At 40.3% G+C, this 20503-nt stretch overlaps 1 protein-coding gene across 1 annotated transcript in view; it reads right to left on the reverse strand.

Moving 5' to 3' along the window:
* LOC123995557 (disks large-associated protein 2-like) overlaps positions 1–20503 on the reverse strand; it is a 194550-nt gene that overhangs the window by 155760 nt on the left and 18287 nt on the right. Inside the window, exons 4-5 of the mRNA XM_046299191.1 lie at positions 17202–17379; positions 15236–15455 (exon numbers count right to left, since the gene is read on the reverse strand). Coding sequence (XP_046155147.1) covers positions 15236–15455; positions 17202–17379 — 398 coding nt within the window. The remainder of the gene's footprint in view (positions 1–15235; positions 15456–17201; positions 17380–20503) is intronic.

Genomic DNA, 20503 nt, shown 5'->3' on the forward strand with positions numbered 1-20503 from the left:
ACATATATACATACAGTGGTGATGCCCCCATGGATGCAAAGTGGATTAACCTTTCATGTATGGAATAACACAACAAATCTTTACAAATCAATGGGCTGGATAAGTGTTTCAACAATGTAAACTTGTACTTGAGGAAACCTCCCTTTGTTTTACAATATTTGCTTCTGCTTTGCACTACTGTGCTGGTGTGGATAGTCTTCAGATTATCCACTTCTCTCTGTCACTTGTAGATGGATATCTTCAAGTCCTTAGTAGCAGTCAGTAGCAGTGTAAAGTTAATGCAAGTTCAAAAACAATGTTTAAGAACATTGTAAGATGCTTGCAAAAGTGATAATTTGTTATGCATCTTCCACAAAGGTCACAGTCATGTTCATAGATCAGCTTGTTCACGTTATAGATATCTACCTGTTTGAAGCAGAATTACCTAACTAATTCCACTCTGTGATGAGTATGCACCTATAAAAAGATCAAGATTGGTGTAGGCCTACTTGTGAGGGTAATGTAGTACTGTTTTTAATCCTATCTGATGGCGACATTGACTTGTCACTGGTTTGCCTTGCTTCGGATCGGCATCTCATGAGTTAGATTGATAACTGGCTTTTCCTAAAATGTCCCTGTGATAGACGAGTATCCTGTCCAGGGGTGTACTTGTACATCAAGCTGTCTCACGCTACAGAAACAGGAGGTAGGCTCCTGCTTAATTGAGACGTTCCAGCTCTAATTACTCCGCCCCTTTTCCTAAAATAAAAACTGTTGGGCAAACTGAAACAAATATTGAGTAAATCTAGAAGGGGATTCATGTAAAATACAAATACTATAATGTTAATAATAACTCTAACAATGCTAATTCTGATGCTAATGCTATGCCTCATGTTAATGATACCAATCATCATCATCATCATCATCATCATCATAATAATAACGTTAAAAGGTATAATAAACAGGTCAGGACAAACATAAATAACAAACAAATGAAAGCCAAATGTGTGACCATTGAATGAAAACTACAAAACATTTGTGGGGACTTAATCTGGGTTACATGCTTAAAACGTGCTTAAGATGTCGTGCTTAAGATGTCTCCAATGGAATTATATTTTATGTTTGAATCTTATAAATGTACCAATCTTATAAAGGTAGCATCGAAATGATATCATAATTGTAAACTTTGAATTGGTCTTTAATCAAATTTGTGTAAAGCAATATGATGATATTACTGACAAATAACTGGAGAGTGATGATTCGTACTTCATTAAAATACCGGAAGGTGGGACAAAACTGATGTGAACAAATATATTAACAACATATAAAAAAGTCTAAGAAAATGGTCCCCTACCAGACCTGCCGTACGCTCTACGCCCCCCAGCTAAACTGCGGGCGCCTAGAATAAAAAATAAAAAAGGTGATAGCTTAGTACAAAACTAAAACGCATTGAAATGATCAAAGCCATAGATACTGTGCCTGGCCCCTGCTGTGTGTGAATCAGAGTAACTTTTGTGTGACGTTTTCAGGATCATTTATATTTAATGAGATGCTTTATGAATTATTCTTATACCCACTGTGATTTTTTAAAATCAGTTTGCAACGATTTTTGTAGCAATTTAGCAATTCTTTTTGATTGCCATTGTAAAGCTATGATCCCCACAGAAATTGCGGAAAAAACTACACAACCATACAAAACACCTTCAAGATCAAACATCTTTTACCTTCTTTCATTATTTTATATATTGATTTATGAAAAAATACATAAGGCAAATATAAGTTGTAACAACTGATATTTCACAATTAAACATAAGAATTTGCAAAAATAAAAATAATAAAACATAGTAAGATAACCAATGCAGCCTAAATGAAATAAAACAGATCTTTTTAATTAAGCAGTGGTCAACCCATAGCAAATAAGAATGAAACCTGAACAGGTATGGTGATCATACCTCTAACCCTGGAGGTTGACATGAACATTAAAATGCTTTCAAAAAACAAAACATGATGGACCTGTTGCCTGCCAAATGTCCTCGGCTTTAATAAAGAACTAAACAAAGAAGAGCCTTGAAAGTGCCATTAGAACATTTGCTTGTTATACAGTGTCTTCAGAAAGTATTCACACCACTACTTTTTCCACATTTGTTGTGTTACAGCCTGAATTTAAAATGGATTTTGAGTCACTGGCCTAAACACAATAGCCCATAATGTCAATAGATTTATTTTTACAAATTAATACAAAATCAAAAGCTGAAATGTCTTGAGTCAACAAGTATTCAACCCCTAATTATGTTCAGCAGTAGAAATTTGCTTAAGAAGTCACATAATAACTTGCATGAACTCACTCTGTGAGCAGTAATAGTTGTCACGTTCCGACCATCGTTCGTGTGTGTTTTCCTTTTTTTAGTGTTGGTCAGGATGTGAGCTGGGTGGGCATTCCATGTTGTGTGTCTGGTTTGTCTATTTCTATGTTTGGCCTGATATGGTTCTCAATCAGAGGCAGGTGTTAGTCATTGTCTCTGATTGGGAACCATATTTAGGTAGCCTGTTTTGTGTTGGGTTTTGTGGTTGATTGTTCCTGTCTTTGTGTTTGTGGCACCAGATAGGACTGTTTTTTTTTCACGTTTCTTGTTTTGTAGATTGTTGTAATTTCATCTTTATTAAAGATGCACAAAACTAACCACGCTGTATTTTGGTCCGCCTCTCTTTCCCCAGAAAACCATTACAATAGTGTTTAACATGATTTACGAATGACTACCTGATCTTTGTTCCCCACACAAACAATTATCTGTAAGATACGTCAGTGAATTTCCAACACATATTCAACCACAAAAACCAGGGAGGATTTCCAATGCCTCGCAAAGAAGGGCACCTATTGGTAGATCGTTTTTTTTAAAGCAGACATTGATTATCGCTTTCAGAATGGTGAAGTTATGAATTACTTTGGATGTATACCCAATCACTACAAAGATACAGACATCCTTCCTAACTCAGTTGCCAGAGAGGAAGGAAACCGCTCAGTGATTTCCCCATGAGGCCAATGGTGACTAAAACAGTTACATGGTTTAATGGCTGTGATCGGAGAAAACTGAGGATGGATCAACAACATTGTAGTTACTCCACAATACTGACCTAAAAGACAGTGTAAAAAGAAGGAAGCCTGTACAGAATAAAAATATTCCAAAACATGAATCTTGTTTGCCATAAGGCACTAAAGTAAAACTGCAAAAAATGTGGCAAAGAAATTAACTTTGTCCTGAATACAAAGTGTTATGTTTGGGGCAAATCTAACACAACACATCACTGAGTATCACTCTTCATATTTTCAAGCTGGTGGTGGCTGCATCATGTCATGGGCATGCTTGTCGTCGACAAGGGAGTTTTTTTGTATAAAAAAATGTATGTAATATAATTAAGCACAGGAAAAATCCTAGAGGAATTCCTAGTTCAGTCTGCTTTCCAACAGACACTGGGAGACTAATTCACCTCTCAGCCGGACAATAACCTAGAACACAAGGACAAATATACAGTGGGGAGAACAAATATTTGATACACTGCCGATTTAGCAGGTTTACTGCTTACTTACAAAGCATGTAGAGGTCTGTAATTTTTATCATAGGTACACATCAAATGTGAGAGACGGAATCTAAAAAATAAAAAAATAAAAAATCCAGAAAATCACATAGTATGATTTTTAAGTAATTAATTTGCAAAACATTTTCAAAAATCTCTAAAATCATGTTCTCACTTTGTTATTATGGGTTATTGTGTGATGGACAAGAACATGTTTTATTTAATCCATTTTGAATTCAGGCTTTAACACAACAAAGCGCGGAATAAGTCAAGGGGTATGAATACTTTCTGAAGTTCTTTTTCTTAGAAAATCGTAAATACAGGAGGAGAAAACTCTTGAGGGACAGAAAATGAATTTGTATTTAAACAGTCTCGTCTATTTTTTATTCATATATATATATATATACAGTGTCTTGCGAAAGTATTCGGCCCCCTTGACCTTTGCGACCTTTTGCCACATTTCAGGCTTCAGACTTAAAGATATAAAACTGTATTTTTTTGTGAAGAATCAACAACAAGTGGGACACAATCATGAAGTGGAACGACATTTATTGGATATTTCAAACTTTTTTAACAAATCACAAACTGAAAAATTGGGCGTGCAAAATTATTCAGCCCCCTTAAGTTAATACTTTGTAGCGCCACCTTTTGCTGCGATTACAGCTGTATGTCGCTTGGGGTATGTCTCTATCAGTTTTGCACATCGAGAGACTGACATTTTTTCCCATTCCTCCTTGCAAAACAGCTCGAGCTCAGTGAGGTTGGATGGAGAGCATTTGTGAACAGCAGTTTTCAGTTCTTTCCACAGATTCTCGATTGGATTCAGGTCTGGAATTTGACTTGGCCATTCTAACACCTGGATATGTTTATTTTTGAACCATTCCATTGTAGATTTTGCTTTATGTTTTGGATCATTGTCTTGTTGGAAGACAAATCTCCGTCCCAGTCTCAGGTCTTTTGCAGACTCCATCAGGTTTTCTTCCAGAATGGTCCTGTATTTGGCTCCATCCATCTTCCCATCAATTTGAACCATCTTCCCTGTTCCTGCTGAAGAAAAGCAAGCCCAAACCATGATGCTGCCACCACCATGTTTGACAGTGGGGATGGTGTGTTCAGGGTGATGAGCTGTGTTGCTTTTACGCCAAACATAACATTTTGCATTGTTGCCAAAAAGTTCAATTTTGGTTTCATCTGACCAGAACACCGTCTTCCACATGTTTGGTGTGTCTCCTAGGTGGCTTGTGGCAAACTTTAAACAACACTTTTTATGGATATCTTTAAGAAATGGCTTTCTTCTTGCCACACTTCCATAAAGGCCAGATTTGTGCAATATACAACTGATTGTTGTCCTATGGACAGAGTCTCCCACCTCAGCTGTAGATCTCTGCAGTTCATCCAGAGTGATCATGGGCCTCTTGGCTGCATCTCTGATCAGTCTTCTCCTTGTATGAGCTGAAAGTTTAGAGGGACGGCCAGGTCTTGGTAGATTTGCAGTGGTCTGATACTCCTTCCATTTCAATATTATCGCTTGCACAGTGCTCCTTGGGATATTTAAAGCTTGGGAAATCTTTTTGTATCCAAATCCGGCTTTAAACTTCTTCACAACAGTATCTCGGACCTGCCTGGTGTGTTCCTTGTTCTTCATGATGCTCTCTGCACTTTTAACGGACCTTTTAACGGATCATTAGTCATTTAGGTCAACATTGGATCATTCAGAGATCCTCACTGAACTTCTGGAGAGAGTTTGCTGCACTGAAAGTAAAGGGGCTGAATAATTTTGCACGCCCAATTTGTCCGTTTTTGATTTGTTACAAAAAGTTTGAAATATCCAATAAATGTCGTTCCACTTCATGATTGTGTCCCACTTGTTGTTGATTCTTCACAACAAAATACAGTTTTATATCTTTATGTTTGAAGCCTGAAATGTGGCAAAAGGTCGCAATGTTCAAGGGGGCCGAATACTTTCGCAAGGCACTGTATATATATATATATATTTATTTATTTATATATTCCAATCCAAACCCATGGACTCCAAGACTGGCCATCAAAGGGGCAGCACAGTATTTGTGTCAGGTCTCTGTACAGCAATAAGACGTCTAAATAAAAACAAAGATGTCAGGGGCCCATTAAGTAAGTAGCAGCATAACTGGAAATAAACAGATCAGATAAGTCGCTCTGGATAAGAGCGTCTGCTAAATGACTTAAATGTAAATGTAAATATGATAGAATTAATATGGTCCCATTACTCAAAAGAGGTCATGATAAGTTTTCATGACACAAATACAATTTGAAAAGACATGTCTCTGCCAACTTCTTTTTACTTTTATGATTTGTAATCGAGGTACATTTCTTCGCCCAATGTTTTCCTGACCAAATATAAATATTATTCTCAGCACGTTGCTACATTTCAAGTCATTCTGGGTGGAATGTTGTAATTTCTGACTACATGATGCAATAATTGTGAATTGTACTTTCTATCTTTCTTGCTAACTGATATGACATTATATCAATAGTTGACAATAATAAAAAATATCACACGTTTTGTACATCAAGATCTTTTTAAAAAAGCAACAAAATGAATATGCATTGCCTGAGTTTCATGCAACATATTCTCTACCATTAATGCCTCTGCACAATTCATTTGTTCATGATATGTACCTTCCAGTGTTAAAGACTTGTATGAGGAAAACAAACCCAAAGACCTAATAACAAATTCAAAACTGATCATAACCTGAAACAAAACAACAGAAAAGGACATAGGACTTGCATAGAATGAATGAATGTAGTTTTGAGATATATCAAGAGTTAACCTGCCCCCATCATAGATTCAGCACCTTAATATCAGTCTCCCTCCCTAGACTGGAAAGGATGGAGAGGAAGCCACTGCATTCTGTCCTCTTTGTCATTCCGAGCGAAAAGAGGAAAATATGAATGCTAGTGTTTATAAGACCAGTCCGTTTTTCCTTTTCTTTTTTCATGAAATAATTCATAGATTCAAATTGTAACTGTTGATTTGTGTGATGCTCTCAGTCTTATTTATCCTCTTAAACAACAGGAAATGTCAGCCAACCCATGGCTATTTTCTCATGGGGAACACATTCAGAGAACATTCAAGATCCTTTTTGTTTTGGACATCTGGGCCAGCAACGATCGGGAAAAAAATTATGAAATGTATATATTGTTACTCCTGTATTGCAAAGAGAAAAACTGGTATAGTTACAGTGGAAGTTGTTTGTTTTCTATGACAGGATGGACCACTGTCAGCCCAACAATCCTATAGACATCCAACAGGTGGTGTGGTACTGTAACAAGTCAAGGACAAAAAACAATCCACTGCAAGGTCAAAGATCTTGGGCCCATTGAGTTACAGTAGCCAGGTGGGGAAATAATATCTATTATCTTATATTGTTGTGGCTGTTATCATCTTTTCAACATCCTTTTTCTGGTACACTTGGTGTAAATGTCATAATTCCAAAGTGCCATGTGTTTCTCAAGTAATGTATTTTGGTAAAATAAAAAGATGCACTTTCCAGATGAAGTAAAACATCTTTAGGGTGAACCATCTCATCCGTATAAAGTATTTGAGGGATTTAGGTTAGTGGTGTCATTTGCACATGCCTCTGTAACATTCCTGCTCTGGAGGGTACATCCATGTATAGAAGCGCTGTGGAATTTGGAGTGGTTTCAGGTGGACAAAGTTTCCATAAGCCCCCAACCATTACATTGATAAGCCATGTTGGTATGATGTGACAATGGAGGGGATGAGTGGTTATGTGTGTCACGTGACTGGGTCATGACCAATAAAATATATATATATATATATTTTTTTTAGAAACACTTAAAATAAGATAATTGAGGACTCCACCTTTTAAGGTTTCCATAGAGCCTGGCTTGGCCATCACTAGTGAAGGCGGTGTTAGTACATTCAGGAGTACAATAGCATCACATACCTCTGGAAACATTGAGGAAGAGGTATAGGGCAACTATGCCCTCTGATTGTCTCATTGACGAGGACTGAATAGGAGATGTTTAAGACATATAACACACTAGACGGTGATGCATTTGAGTAATGAATGAAACTCCACTGGGTCAAAGGTGCAGGGGTTGATTTAGGACCATGTAAGATAGTTACGAGTTTAGCTTGTGTTAAGCCCTCTTAGAGGTGTAATGTAAGAACACAGTATGGTCACAATCTTATGAATGACCTAAACTTGGAATATATGCAATCATTTTCCGTCTTTACAAAAATAGTATACTGAACAAAAATCTAAATGCAACATGCTACAATTTCAGCGATTTTACTGAGTTACAGTTCATATAAGTAAATCAGTCAATTGAAACAAATTGATTAAGCTCTAATCTGTGGATTTCACATGACTGGGCAGGGGCACAGCCATGGGTGTGCCAGGGAATGCATAGGCCCACCCACTTGTGAGCCAGGCCTAATTTTCCCCACAAAAGGGCTTTATTACAGACAGAAATACCCCTCCGTTTCATCAGCTGTCCAGGTGGCTGGATTCAGACGATCCCACAGGTGATGAAGCCGGATGTGGAGATCATGGGCTGGCGTGGTTACACGTGGTATGCCGGTTTGGTAAGCCGGTTGGACGTACTGCCAAATTCTCTAAAACGATGTTGGAGTCGGCTTATAGTAGAGAAAGTAACATTAAATTCTCTGGCAACAGCTCTGGTGGACATTCCTGCAGTCAGCAGGCCAATTGCACATTAATCTGTGGCATTGTGTTGTGTGACAAAACTGCACAATGTAGAGTGGCCTTTTATTGTCACCAGCACAAGGTGCACCTGTGTAATGATCATGCTGTTTAATCATCTTCTTGATATGCCACACTCGTCAGGTGGATGGATTATCTTGGTAAAGGAGAAATGCTCACTAACAGGGGTGTTTTAAAAAATTGTGCGCGAAATTTGAGCGAAATAAACTTTAAATGTAACATTTCGGGGATCTTTTATTTCAGCTCATGAAACATGGGACCAACACGTTACATGTTGCGTTCATATATTTGTTCAGTATACGTGTATATACACACATAGGGTTGAAACATGTAACATAGCTTGTGCTGGAATGAAGTTAAGCTGATACATTCATACTCAGATAATGCTAAACCCTGGCTAGTCACGGTCATTTGTGTGGTCTCTTAGGCTGCGTTTACACAGACAGCCCAATTCTGATCTTTTGACCAATCAGAACAGATCTACTGACAATAATTAGGCAAAAGATGAAGATTTGGCTGACTGTGTAAATGCAGACTTAGTTCCTCTTTGTTGGACACTGGAATAAAACTGCAAGATTTTTGTTCATTTCTTTAGATTTTAAATTTGAGAAAAATGTTGGGTTAACTACAATTAAACATGTTAGCTGTTTCAACTTAAAAATATTAAATGTCTAACTTTAAATGTTAAGTTGTATGACTTATGTATATTACAATGCAATGAATACTGAGTTAACGTAAACCTTTTTTAAGTTAAGGCAGCTGGCTAACTAAAATGTAGGAGTTACCTTGCTGCCTTAAAATGGTAAGTTATGTAAAATCAGGAAATATTTTAAAATTGAAACACTACACTTTTAAATTGCTTAATGAATGTTAGATATAATACGGTAACATCATTGAATGAAATTAGAATTATCTCCTATTTTGTTGCAAAAACTGAGAATAATTTCAATATTAGGCTATAAGGTGTATACAGCTTTTGTACATTCTACTGTTCCCTTTTTCTCCAATCAAAATAAGATTTAGAGCTTTCAAAATGCCCATTTTCATGAACTAACTACACAAAATGTTACTGAAAAATATACATTTGTACGTTGACACAGGGAATGGTTAGGGAATGGTTATAGATTTGATTTACTTTACATTTAATCTACCTATTCACAAATATGATCTTTCTTTTTGATTTAATCATTACAAATTGGGATTTAAAAAGTTATTCACAGTATCATTTCAGTATAATCAGGTGCTTAGGTTTCTACATGAGAAGAAACTGGAATGAATAAGGTTAAGAAACAAGCCACCACATTACTGGAATTTCATGGCTCAGTTAATACCAAACAAGTCTAGGGTTGACGTTTTGTGACAATTTTTTCTCTTTAATTCAGATGCATGCAGATTTGCAGTCTGTTATCTGTCGCCGGTTTCATAATGTTTCCTAGTCCCGTTCCCTAGCTCCTACTTCTTTGTTGTTCTCAGATTTAAAAGGATCCGATTGGTGTAACCAAAGGGATGGGATAGGACCTATGATTAGGGGACTGATAAGTTACTAGGCCGTTATATTAAATTCGTATATTTAAATTACAAACATATATAAAGTCATTTTGTGCATTCAATTAGTCTAAGTGGTGTCAAGGCTTTGAAACCTCACCTCATGGAATGGCTACATTCTATAAGCTACCTTACATAAGAGCAGATGAGAGGGTACATTCCCTGTCTATTTAAGGTGGATTGAGCACCATCCTCCTCATCTGCTGATCTCAAACAGTCAAACTGTTGACTCAGTGTCACACAAGACACTTTTTTAAATATCTGATGCACAGAACACTAGTTAGAGAGGTGCTGAAAGCCACTCAGTGGTGCTTAGGGATCAAGACTGTAGAAGTAACATTCGAATCATCGTCTTTCACAATCCAAGGTATTAATGGCATCCCTTGATAATGGCATTACAGGACCCTTATTATTGATTAGTTAACTGTGGTCATTACTTGCTCTGAGAATGACAAGCCAACAACTAGATGTCTCCATAGTAAAGGGACATTCAGCAACATTAGTGCCCTGCCTGTCTCGCTGTGTACATAGTGTGCGGTTTTTCGCCTTGGCTCCTGTTCTGGTTCTCTGGGGGTTGTTAAGGGGAAACCCCTTCATGTTGTATTTCTTCTGGGTTGTATCATGGGAATGATTAGAATGACATTGACAGGTATGACATGGGCCCACTGGTGTACTTCCTGTTCCACAGTTCCAGACTGGCACTCCTGCGGCTGCCACCCGAAGAGCGCTTGCGTATTTTCTGCTCCCTGTTGTCCCATGTTGAAAAATCTTCCGATAGCCGAGAGCTAGTGGGGCTGCTGGCTTCCTCCTCTGGCGTTGAATCCCCAGTGATCTCGATGCGGGGAGGGTCCATCAGGTTTATGAGGTTAAAGGGGGCTGGTTCAGGCTGGCACATGACAGACTTGTCCTCTGTGTTCTGCCTGACGAGCCCGCTGGTGCCAGCCTGGATGCCCACAGACACCCGGTCCCCGGTCTGTGTTGAGCTGTCACTGGCGCTCTCGCGGCACATCGTCCACATGTTGTAGCACTGGGTGAAGTTGAAAAAGTTGCTGTTGAAAGTTTTGAGTTCGCCGCACACGTCCCTGCGCAGCTCCGCCAGTTCATAGCGCATGGCTGAGATCTCGTCTTTCCACTGTATGTTGAAGGCGGCCACCATGTTGGCGGACTCTTTAAAGGCCTGGATGGCCTGAGGTACAGGGGGATCTGGGGCGGCTATGGAGGGGGCATCAGGGATCCGGTAGGCAGGCGGCGAGGTCGGGGGGACAGAAATGGCTGTTACAGTGGAGCTGGTGCTGTGCTGGCTGCGAGCTACAGCGTTCTCCCTCTCTAGGCGCTCCAACTCCTCATAGGCCGAGGAGCTGGCCCCGTCGTCGTCTTCTATCATGTCCTCGTTTAGCAAAGAAGTGCCTTCCAGCATATCATATCCCTCTGGAAGACAAATTTGAATATGCAAATAGAGGGACATTCAAAGGGAGGGAACAGCTGGAGTGTTATGTAATTGTAATGCCCAAATTTTCAAACCTAGAGTGGGCATACATATACCTACAATATGCATTCAGTATGTGAGTAAAATACCACAACTACCCTATAACTCCAGTTGATATATCAGATTAAATCATTGCATTGAGAACATGGAGTAGAAATGGTGTAGACTATTTGTTGATCGCTAATCTCCTGCGAATAGCATTACCCTTGAATCAGATGATGCATTTGAGATTCCTTTATCAGATCCATTTGTGATTGTTCAAACCCGAAAAGAGACTGTGTAAAACTTAATGAAGAGGTGCCCTTCAGACACTGAAGTGGTCTCTGGAATTGTTGTGCTCTCTAACACAGCTCTGGTACACTAAAATGCATAAAGTAATTATTCAACCAGGTAAACTGAGCCATTTGAGCGATGCATTTTAACTCACATACTGTAGGCTTTTCGGTTTTTACACTGCCTTCTCACTCATTTCAATGAACATCTACCTTCCACAGTCTTTCCCTCTTTTCACTGCACTGCACCCTGGGAAGTGGAACCCTGTTGGTTCCTAATATAAACCATCATTACCAATCAGTTTCAAATTAAAAGACCATTCTCCGAATGAAATCATTAAAGCATGTTTCGTTAAAGAACGCTACTAAGTGTTTTCCTATTGTTTTTTTTGTGTTTTTTTTTGTGCAACAGAAAAGATGAAAAGGCAATGAAAGAATCACAACTCAAGTCATTGGGCCGAGAAGCAGTTATGAACCCTATTGAACATGTCAGGTCCCTCACCATGAGGTTGATAAGACATGTGTAGTTTCCCCAGTGGCGGGTAAACCCCCCCCCCCCCCCCCCCCCCCCCCCCCCCCCCCATAGTGCTGCACCAGGGAATGGGCTGCAATCCCACAGTCAAAGACAGCTGATAACCTCTACGCCGAGGGTCAAACCCAGCCACATGTGGCCTTTACAGAGGTCGACTTTCATAAAACAAAATAAAAAACACAAAGCTACTGTAATACACTGTAACTGCACTCACATTTTGACTGTTGACAGTGGCAATATGACAACATTCAGGGATATTTTTTTATTTTACCTTTATTTAACGAGGCAAGTCAGTTAAGAACAAATTCTTATTTTCAATGACAGCCTGGGAACAGTGGGCCTGTTCAGGGGCAGAATGACAGATTTGTACCTTGTCAGCTCGGGGGTTTGAACTTGCAACCTTCCGGTTACTAGTCCAACGCTCTAACCACTAGGCTACCCTGCCGCCCCATATATTGTATGGCTGTGCTATGAGCAGATTATGTATTAGACTGGGAAGTACAGGTTTATCATACAGTTACACCAATGATGCCCTTTTAGCTTAAGAATAGACACACTTCAAAACAACTCGCAAAAGCCAGCGAGGCACCATCATCACAAAGATGCTTCTGGAATATTAATGCATACGAACAAGGAATTCAAGGCCTCAGAGTTTTGTGAGTTGTTCAGAACCCTGTTTGTTTCTCATAGTATCTAAATGGGATTTGTCCATCCTGGTATCATATCAAAGTTAGCGTTTTTATGTATTGCTGAGAAGGCAGTGCAAAAAACACACATACACATAGACGTATGTATGTGTGTTGACATCAAAATACCTGTGACAGGCATCACTGAAGTCTCCAGCTGTTCAGTCCCCCCGGTTATCCTTCAAGAGTTGCATGGCTGGTCAAATAGAGAGGGGGTGCTGCTCTTCTGCCCAATGGGGCATCATAGGATCCCTTCCCCACTCAAGGGCCCTGCTAGCCTTGACATGCTAGCATCTGGTTGGGAAGTGATTTAGAATTCAGATCTCTCTTTTTTTTATGTAAGTGAGTGGCAAGGCCAGTTAAATATTACGGATTATTTTAATTTAACTTCAAAGCCGCTATTCCTTTAAAAATGACACCAAATGGTTGATACCAGGTAAAGAAATACTTGCAATATGGCTTGAGATGGAGCCAAAAAGTCATAGCCAATTATTTCCCTGAGGCTCACTAGCACATCCTGTTCCATAGCCCAATTGGATATGACTGTATATGGAAGAGAAAAAAAGCCCTTAAGAACTACTCATAAAAAATACAAATATATGCAGAAAACGCTTGAATAACTGACAACCATTTCAGAGCCAATTTAGTGAGCCAATTGGGAAGCGGACAGAATTGGGACAGAGCTTATTGGGTGAAAGGAGTTCAGCAGGTAAGACGGTGGGATTGGAGGACACTCCTTGATCCGCAGGTCACATCGTAGGCTGAGGGATTCTGACTGTGTAACCCAATTGAGCATGACAACATAAACAAAATAAAACTCCAGATTGTACAAGAAAACAAAGAAACCCCAAAAACTCAAACAAATACAGAGGGCTAGTACAACTGCTTTCACGAGATGTGTTGAGAAATTAAAATCCAGGTCATAATATTGTCAAATGAAAAACGGAATATGAAATGATAGTATTTCAATAGGGTTCATAGCTTTACTCTTTCAGGCATACACCAAATGCACTAGATCAATTAGTTTAGAGGCAGCAGTGGTTCTGTTTACACAACCAACCAGATATGTTGATGTTGTGACAAAGATATTGTGTGTAAAATGTTGCACAAAACCTTGAAATCCCTGAATATTTCATATCAAAAGAACAATTATTGCAACAATTTTACTTGGAAGAGCTGATTTGACATTCTTCTAATAGGTCATCTAAATGTGAGATTTAGCTGAAGGAGAAAGATTTGAATACGGTGGGCCTAACAGGTAAAATAACTGTTGAACATTTTAGTGAGAGCGCCCTTCAAACCTTGTCAAACCTCAAGTCAACTGATCAGCCTCACATGATTGCAAGAACTGCCTTCTGATTGGTCTAACAACAGAAGTGATAAATCAGTTGCCAGTAAATATTATTCAAATCATATCTTCAAATGGGGTTTTATGCAACACAATACAGCAATATAGAAAAACGATTTATTTTACGCGCTCTAAATTGCCTTTACTAGTTCCTTTGAGCAACCAGTACCATATCTGAGTTTGTTGACTTACCGTATGTCGGTTACAAGATGCTGTCTTGTTTTCTGTAGGCTTATAAGTCAAGATCAGTTCGAGACGCTAGTGTCCTCAACATCCAATCTGGACCTTGAAGACAGTTTCACTGCTTAGTTTAACTCTTCCCCTCTAATCAGGGACCTGGGACACCACATGGGTTCCGTTAATTATCAGGTAGAACAGAAAACCAGCTGGCTCCGGACCTCAAAGGATAATATTTGAATACCCTTGTGCTAGTGGAATGAACTTGTCAAACAAAGCATGGAAGGGGAGGCTGAAAACCTCTCTGGAGCAGGCCATGAACCCTCCTAACACTCTGTAGAGGTCTATAGCCCCTCCCTCCAACCACTGGTTTGTTTAACACTTAACCCTTCCCTACACAACTCACACTCTACACACGACACATATATCACTGAGATTCACATGCTTAGAACAGGGCATGTTCCTCTTGCACATGCCAAGTGCTGTGAGTGTGACTGTAGTGTGTTGATGTGGTGTGGTGCATTGTGGGTATGACTTCTCATTGTGCTAATTTGAATGAGGCCCCTCCCACCCTCTACTACGGGTTTAGCTTTGCCACCACCACACGTGACAAATCAGGAAGCCGGGACATGATGCATCGTTCGTGCAATGTAGCGCACTTGCAAGCAAATTTCCTCGGAACACTCAGGATATGCAGAGGCAAGACAAACAAGACACACAACAATGACAAGTAGCAAATAAGAAATGACCGGAATCTTTCAACCAAGCATCTCTCAAAGCTCAAGGGTACCCCACTGTACATATGTAGGTATGTTAAGGATGTACACATGTCATAGAATGTATGAGGAGTATGTTTTCTAGGCCTTCTCTCGTTTGGGGGGGATTTTGTGATGCATACTGTTACCTGTTGTGGATCTGAGAGTTGACGTGACAGTGGAGGATGTCATTGAAGGCAAGCAGTCGTCGTCTTGGGAATACCCAGCCTGAATTGCACGCAGGTAACTGTGGCTTCGAGTGCGGAATGAGCCAGGCAGGTCCAAAGCCTCCATGGCCTGGGATTCTACTTCGCTAAAAACGGACTCGCAAACTGACTCAAACTGGCCATTGACCTCAGTCTCACTCACCTGAGAGACAAAAACAGGAATAGCAGTCCTTAATTTTTCCTCTTCCTTTCTGTTTGTCACTTTGATTCTTCCCCTTAGTACAGTAAATATGAAGGAGTGTTAGCAGGAGAAAAAAGGCACTGGCAATTCCGAACTTTAAAAAAAACAACTTTGCATCAAAATCTTTGTTTTCTTAAAAAAATCAAGCAGATAAACAACCAAATGAAAAGAGCGAAAACAATGCATCATTTGGTATACCGTTTACAGTATGTACTATCCCATTGTAAGTCATCATCATAGACATACATACCACAGGAGGTTGGTGGCACCTTAAGTGGGGACAACGGCTCATGGTAATGACTGGAGCATAATAAGTGGAATGTAATCGAATACATCAAACATGTGGTTTCCATGGTTTCTAGGTGTTTGATGCCATTCCATTTGCTCAATTTCAGACATTATTATGAGCCGTCCTCCCCTCGGCAGCCTCCTGTGATATTTTGTATTTTTATTGAACCTTTATTTAACTAGGCAAGTCAGTGAAGAACAAATTCTTATTTTACAATGACGGCCTACCCTGGCCAAACCCTCCCCTAACCCGGACAACTCTGGGCCAATTGTGCGCCGCCCTATGGGACTCCCGATCACGGCCGGTTGTGATGTAGCCCGAGATCGAACCAAGGTCTGTAGTGAGATGCAGTGCCACTCGGGAGCCTTATACATACGTTACTACTGAGGAAATGGGAAAGCAGATGTCCTTACAAGAACCTATTCAAAAGTAGAAATTACAGTGCAACACAGTACAAACAACATGCAGAATTTCAATGTTGTGAATATATACAGTATATCTCCAACGCAATGCATCCAACGTAACGGCAGGCAGGAAGCTATACTAACAACGTCAGCTGTGTATCAAAATTAATCTTGTTTATATTACGCAGTGCATAAAAGCCTGCTACTTAATAACATAATAAAAATGACTGGATATATTACATGTATAGTGTAGCTAATACACAGCAAAATATGGATAAAACCAACGCTTTTTACTGATCAAACATCCAACATTGTCTAGACTGACTGAGCAGTTTAAAACAGCATCCTAGTACTGTGTAGGAACTTCCGTAACAGGTAACCTGAACTTGTAATGAGATAAATATTAGAAAATAATAGATATTTATGGGTCTGCTTGTTGATGCAATGTCACCAATAACACAAATCTATTGGTTTCACATGGATCGTTCTGAAAACCGCAAAATATGTCAACAGTACTACCAATGACAACTTAAACAATGAAAAAGCCTCTCTCTCAAACAATAATACTTGAACAAGCATCTACCATCTCAATGAAAGGGGATCTAGTGGTGACTAATGTGTTTCTATAAGTAACTATATGATTATTGTGATTATTGCCATCCCTTTAGCAAACAACAGATGGTCCCACCCACACTGCCCACATGGTGGCCGTCTACTGTATCTCCCCCTCCTCCTCCAGGACTCCTGGTAGCATCTACTGTATCTCTCCTTCCTCCTCCACCACCTCCTACTCCACCTCCTCCACCTCCTACTCCACCTCCAGGTAGCGTCTACTGTATCTCTCCTTCCTCATCCTCCTCCTCCTCCAGGGCTCCTGGTGACATCTACTGTTTCTCTCCTTCCTCCTCCTTCTCCTCCTCCTGGGCTCCTGGTGGCATCTACTGTATCTCTCCTTCCTCCTCCTCCCCCGGGTCTCCTGGTGTTCCCCTTGTAAGGATCCTGTGTGGGACTCACCTGGCTGACGCAGCTGGCCTGACTGAGGGTGCTGACCGCCCGCATGTAGCTCTGGTTCCGGGAGCGGAACTGAGGCCCCAGGGGTACATGGTGTTGGGGGTAATTGAAGGCTGGGTCCAGGGTGACACTGGGATGGGGCCGCATCATGTCTCGGGTGGTTTGCAAGTGGTAGCTCTGGCTGAATGGAGAGATAGAGAGACAAATATGAGAGGTATTGTCAGTCAGACATACCTTTATCTCTTGACTATGTAAACATAATCGAGCATCTGACTAAATTATGCACGATTTTAGTTCTGGGTTAACTGAGATTAGACATCCCTTGCTATTTTTTTTTACCTAAGCCCCAAACTATTTTTAAAAAACAGTTAAACAGGTAACCTAGCTGACATGTAGTAGGCCTACTGCTGTATCCAGGTTTGTGTTGTGTTGTTGTGTGACCGGCAGCAAAAGTGACTCTTCCTCTTACAACCGCAGCCTTTTAAACGATGAACTCCGAACTACGATAACAAGTGCATTACTCGCAAACCCCAAAACACCGTTGAATCGCTAGCCCCACAATTACAGTTTGTCTACTCACTTATAGCTCCCAATAGTACAACAATATAAGCAAATCAAGTGTTATTTGTGACATGTGTGTAGACTAACAGTGAAATGCTAAATTACAGGCCATTCCCAACAATGCAGAGAGAATATTTTTTTTTAATAATAGAAAGGTAACACAAGGAATAAACACTCAATGAGTAATGCTCGCATCCGCTACAAGACCATGGTGCTTGCCTACGGAGCTGTGAGGGGAACGGCACCTCAGTACCTCCAGGCTCTGATCAGGCCCTACACCCAAATAAGGGCACTGCGTTCATCCACCTCTGGCCTGCTCACCTCCCTACCACTGAGGAAGTACAGTTCCCGCTCAGCTCAGTCAAAACTGTTCGCTGCTCTGGCTCCCCAATGGTGGAACAAACTCCCTCACGACGCCAGGACAGCGGAGTCAATCACCACCTTCCGGAGACACTTGAAACCCCACCTCTTTAAGGAATACCTAGGATAGGATAAAGTAATCCTTCTCACCCCCCCTTAAAATATTTAGATGCACTATTGTAAAGTGGTTGTTCCACTGGATGTCATAAGGTGAATGCACCAATTTGTAAGTCGCTCTGGATAAGAGCGTCTGCTAAATGACTTAAATGTAAATGTAAATGTAATGATAACTTGGCTATATATACAGTACAAAAAAAATTGTAATTTAGCAGACACTCATATCCAGTGTGACTTATAGTAGTGAGTGTATTCATTTTCATACGGGTCGCCCATGAGAATCAAACCAACTGAGCCACATGGGTACCAGTACTGATGTGCAGGGGTATGAGGTAAATGAGGTAGATATGTACAGTACATATAGGTAAGGTAACTAAGCAACAGGATAGATAATAAGCAGTAGCAGTAGCTTATAGTATTTGATGAGTCATAAAAGAGTTTGTGTAAAGGGGGGGGTCAATTCTGATAGTCCAGAGTCTTAGCAGTCTTATGGCTTGTAACCTATAATGGTGCGGGAGGGGATGGCTGCCGTTTTACGGACTCCTGGGGAGAAAAAGGGGGTAAAATAATGAAATAAAATAAAACATAATGCTCATCCAGAAGCAGCGCTCCTAGTGGCCGGGGACCTTAATGCACGTAAACTTAAATCCATTTAGCCTCATTTCTTCCAGCATGTCACATGTGCAACCAGAGGAAAACAAACTCTAGACCACCTTTACTCCACACACAGAGACGCATACAAAGCTCTTTCCCGCCCTCCATTTGGCAAATCTGACCATAATTATATCCTCCTGATTCCTGCTTACAAACAAAAACTAAAGCAGGAAGTACCAGTGACTCGCTCAATACGGAAGTAATCAGATGATACGGATGCTACGGTACAGGACTGTATTGCTAGCACATACTGGAATATACTCCGGGATTCATCCAATGGCATTGAGGAGTATATACTACCTCAGTCACCAACTATGTAAATAGTCTGGGCGGCCATTTGATGAATTGTTCAGCATTCTTATGGCTTGGGGGTAGAAGCTGTTAAGGAGATTTTGGACCTAGACTTGACCCTCTGGTACCGCTTGCTGTGTGGAAGCAAAGAGAACAGTCTATGACTAGAGCCTTTGGCAATTTTTAGGGCTTTCCTCTGACACTGCCTAGCATATACAGTTGAAGTTGGAAGTTTACATACACCTTAGCCAATTACATTTAAACTCAGGTTTTCACAATTCGTGACATTTAATCCTAGTAGAAATTCCATGTCTTAGGTCAATTAGGATCACCACTTGTGTGTGAAATGTCAGAATAATAGCAAAGAGAATGATTTATTTCAGCTTTTATTTCTTTCATCACATTCCCAGTGGGTCAGATGTTTACATACACTCAATTAGTATTTGGTAGCATTGCCTTTAAAGTGTTTAACTTGGGTCAAACGTTACAGGTAGCCTTCCACAAGCTTCCCAGTGTAACTGAGTCAGGTTTGTAGGCCTCCTTGCTCGCACACACTTTTTCAGTTCTGCCCACACATTTTCTATAGGATTGAGGTCAGGGCTTTGTGATGGCCACTCCAATACCTTGACTTTGTTGTCCTCAAGCCATTTTGCCACAACTTTGGAAGTATGCTTGGGGTCATTGTTCATTTGGAAGACCCATTTGTGAACAAGCTTTAACTTCCTGATTGATGTCTTGAGATGTTGCTTCAATATATCCACATAATAGATGCCATCAATAAAAGGAAAATGATGTAAAGTGCACCAGTTCCTCCTGCAGCAAAGCACCCCCACAACATGATGCTGCCACCCCCGTGCTTCACGGTTAGGATGGTGTTGTTCAGCTTGCAAGCATCCCCCCTTTTCCTCCGAACATAATGATGGTCATTATGACCAAACAGTTCTATTTTTGTTTCATCAGACCAAAGCCAGACATTTCTCCAAAAAGTACGATCTTTGTCCCCATGTGCAGTTCCAAACTGTAGTCTGGCTTTTTTATGGCGGTTTTTGAGCAGTGGCTTCTTCCTTGCTGAGTGGCCTTTCAGATTATGTCGATATAGGATTGTTTGTACTGATGAACGTGGTACCTTCAGGCGTTTGGAAATTGCTCCCAAGGATGAACCAGACTTGGAGGTCTACAGTTTTTTTCTTGGCCTTGGCTGATTTCTTTTGATTTTCCCATGATGTCAAGCAAAGAGGCACTATGTTTGAAGATAGGCCTTGAAATACATCCACATGTACACCTCCGTTTGACTCAAATTATGTCAATTAGCCTATCAGAAG

This window comes from Oncorhynchus gorbuscha, linkage group LG14, assembly GCF_021184085.1.
Source record: "Oncorhynchus gorbuscha isolate QuinsamMale2020 ecotype Even-year linkage group LG14, OgorEven_v1.0, whole genome shotgun sequence".
Lineage (NCBI taxonomy): Eukaryota > Metazoa > Chordata > Actinopteri > Salmoniformes > Salmonidae > Oncorhynchus > Oncorhynchus gorbuscha.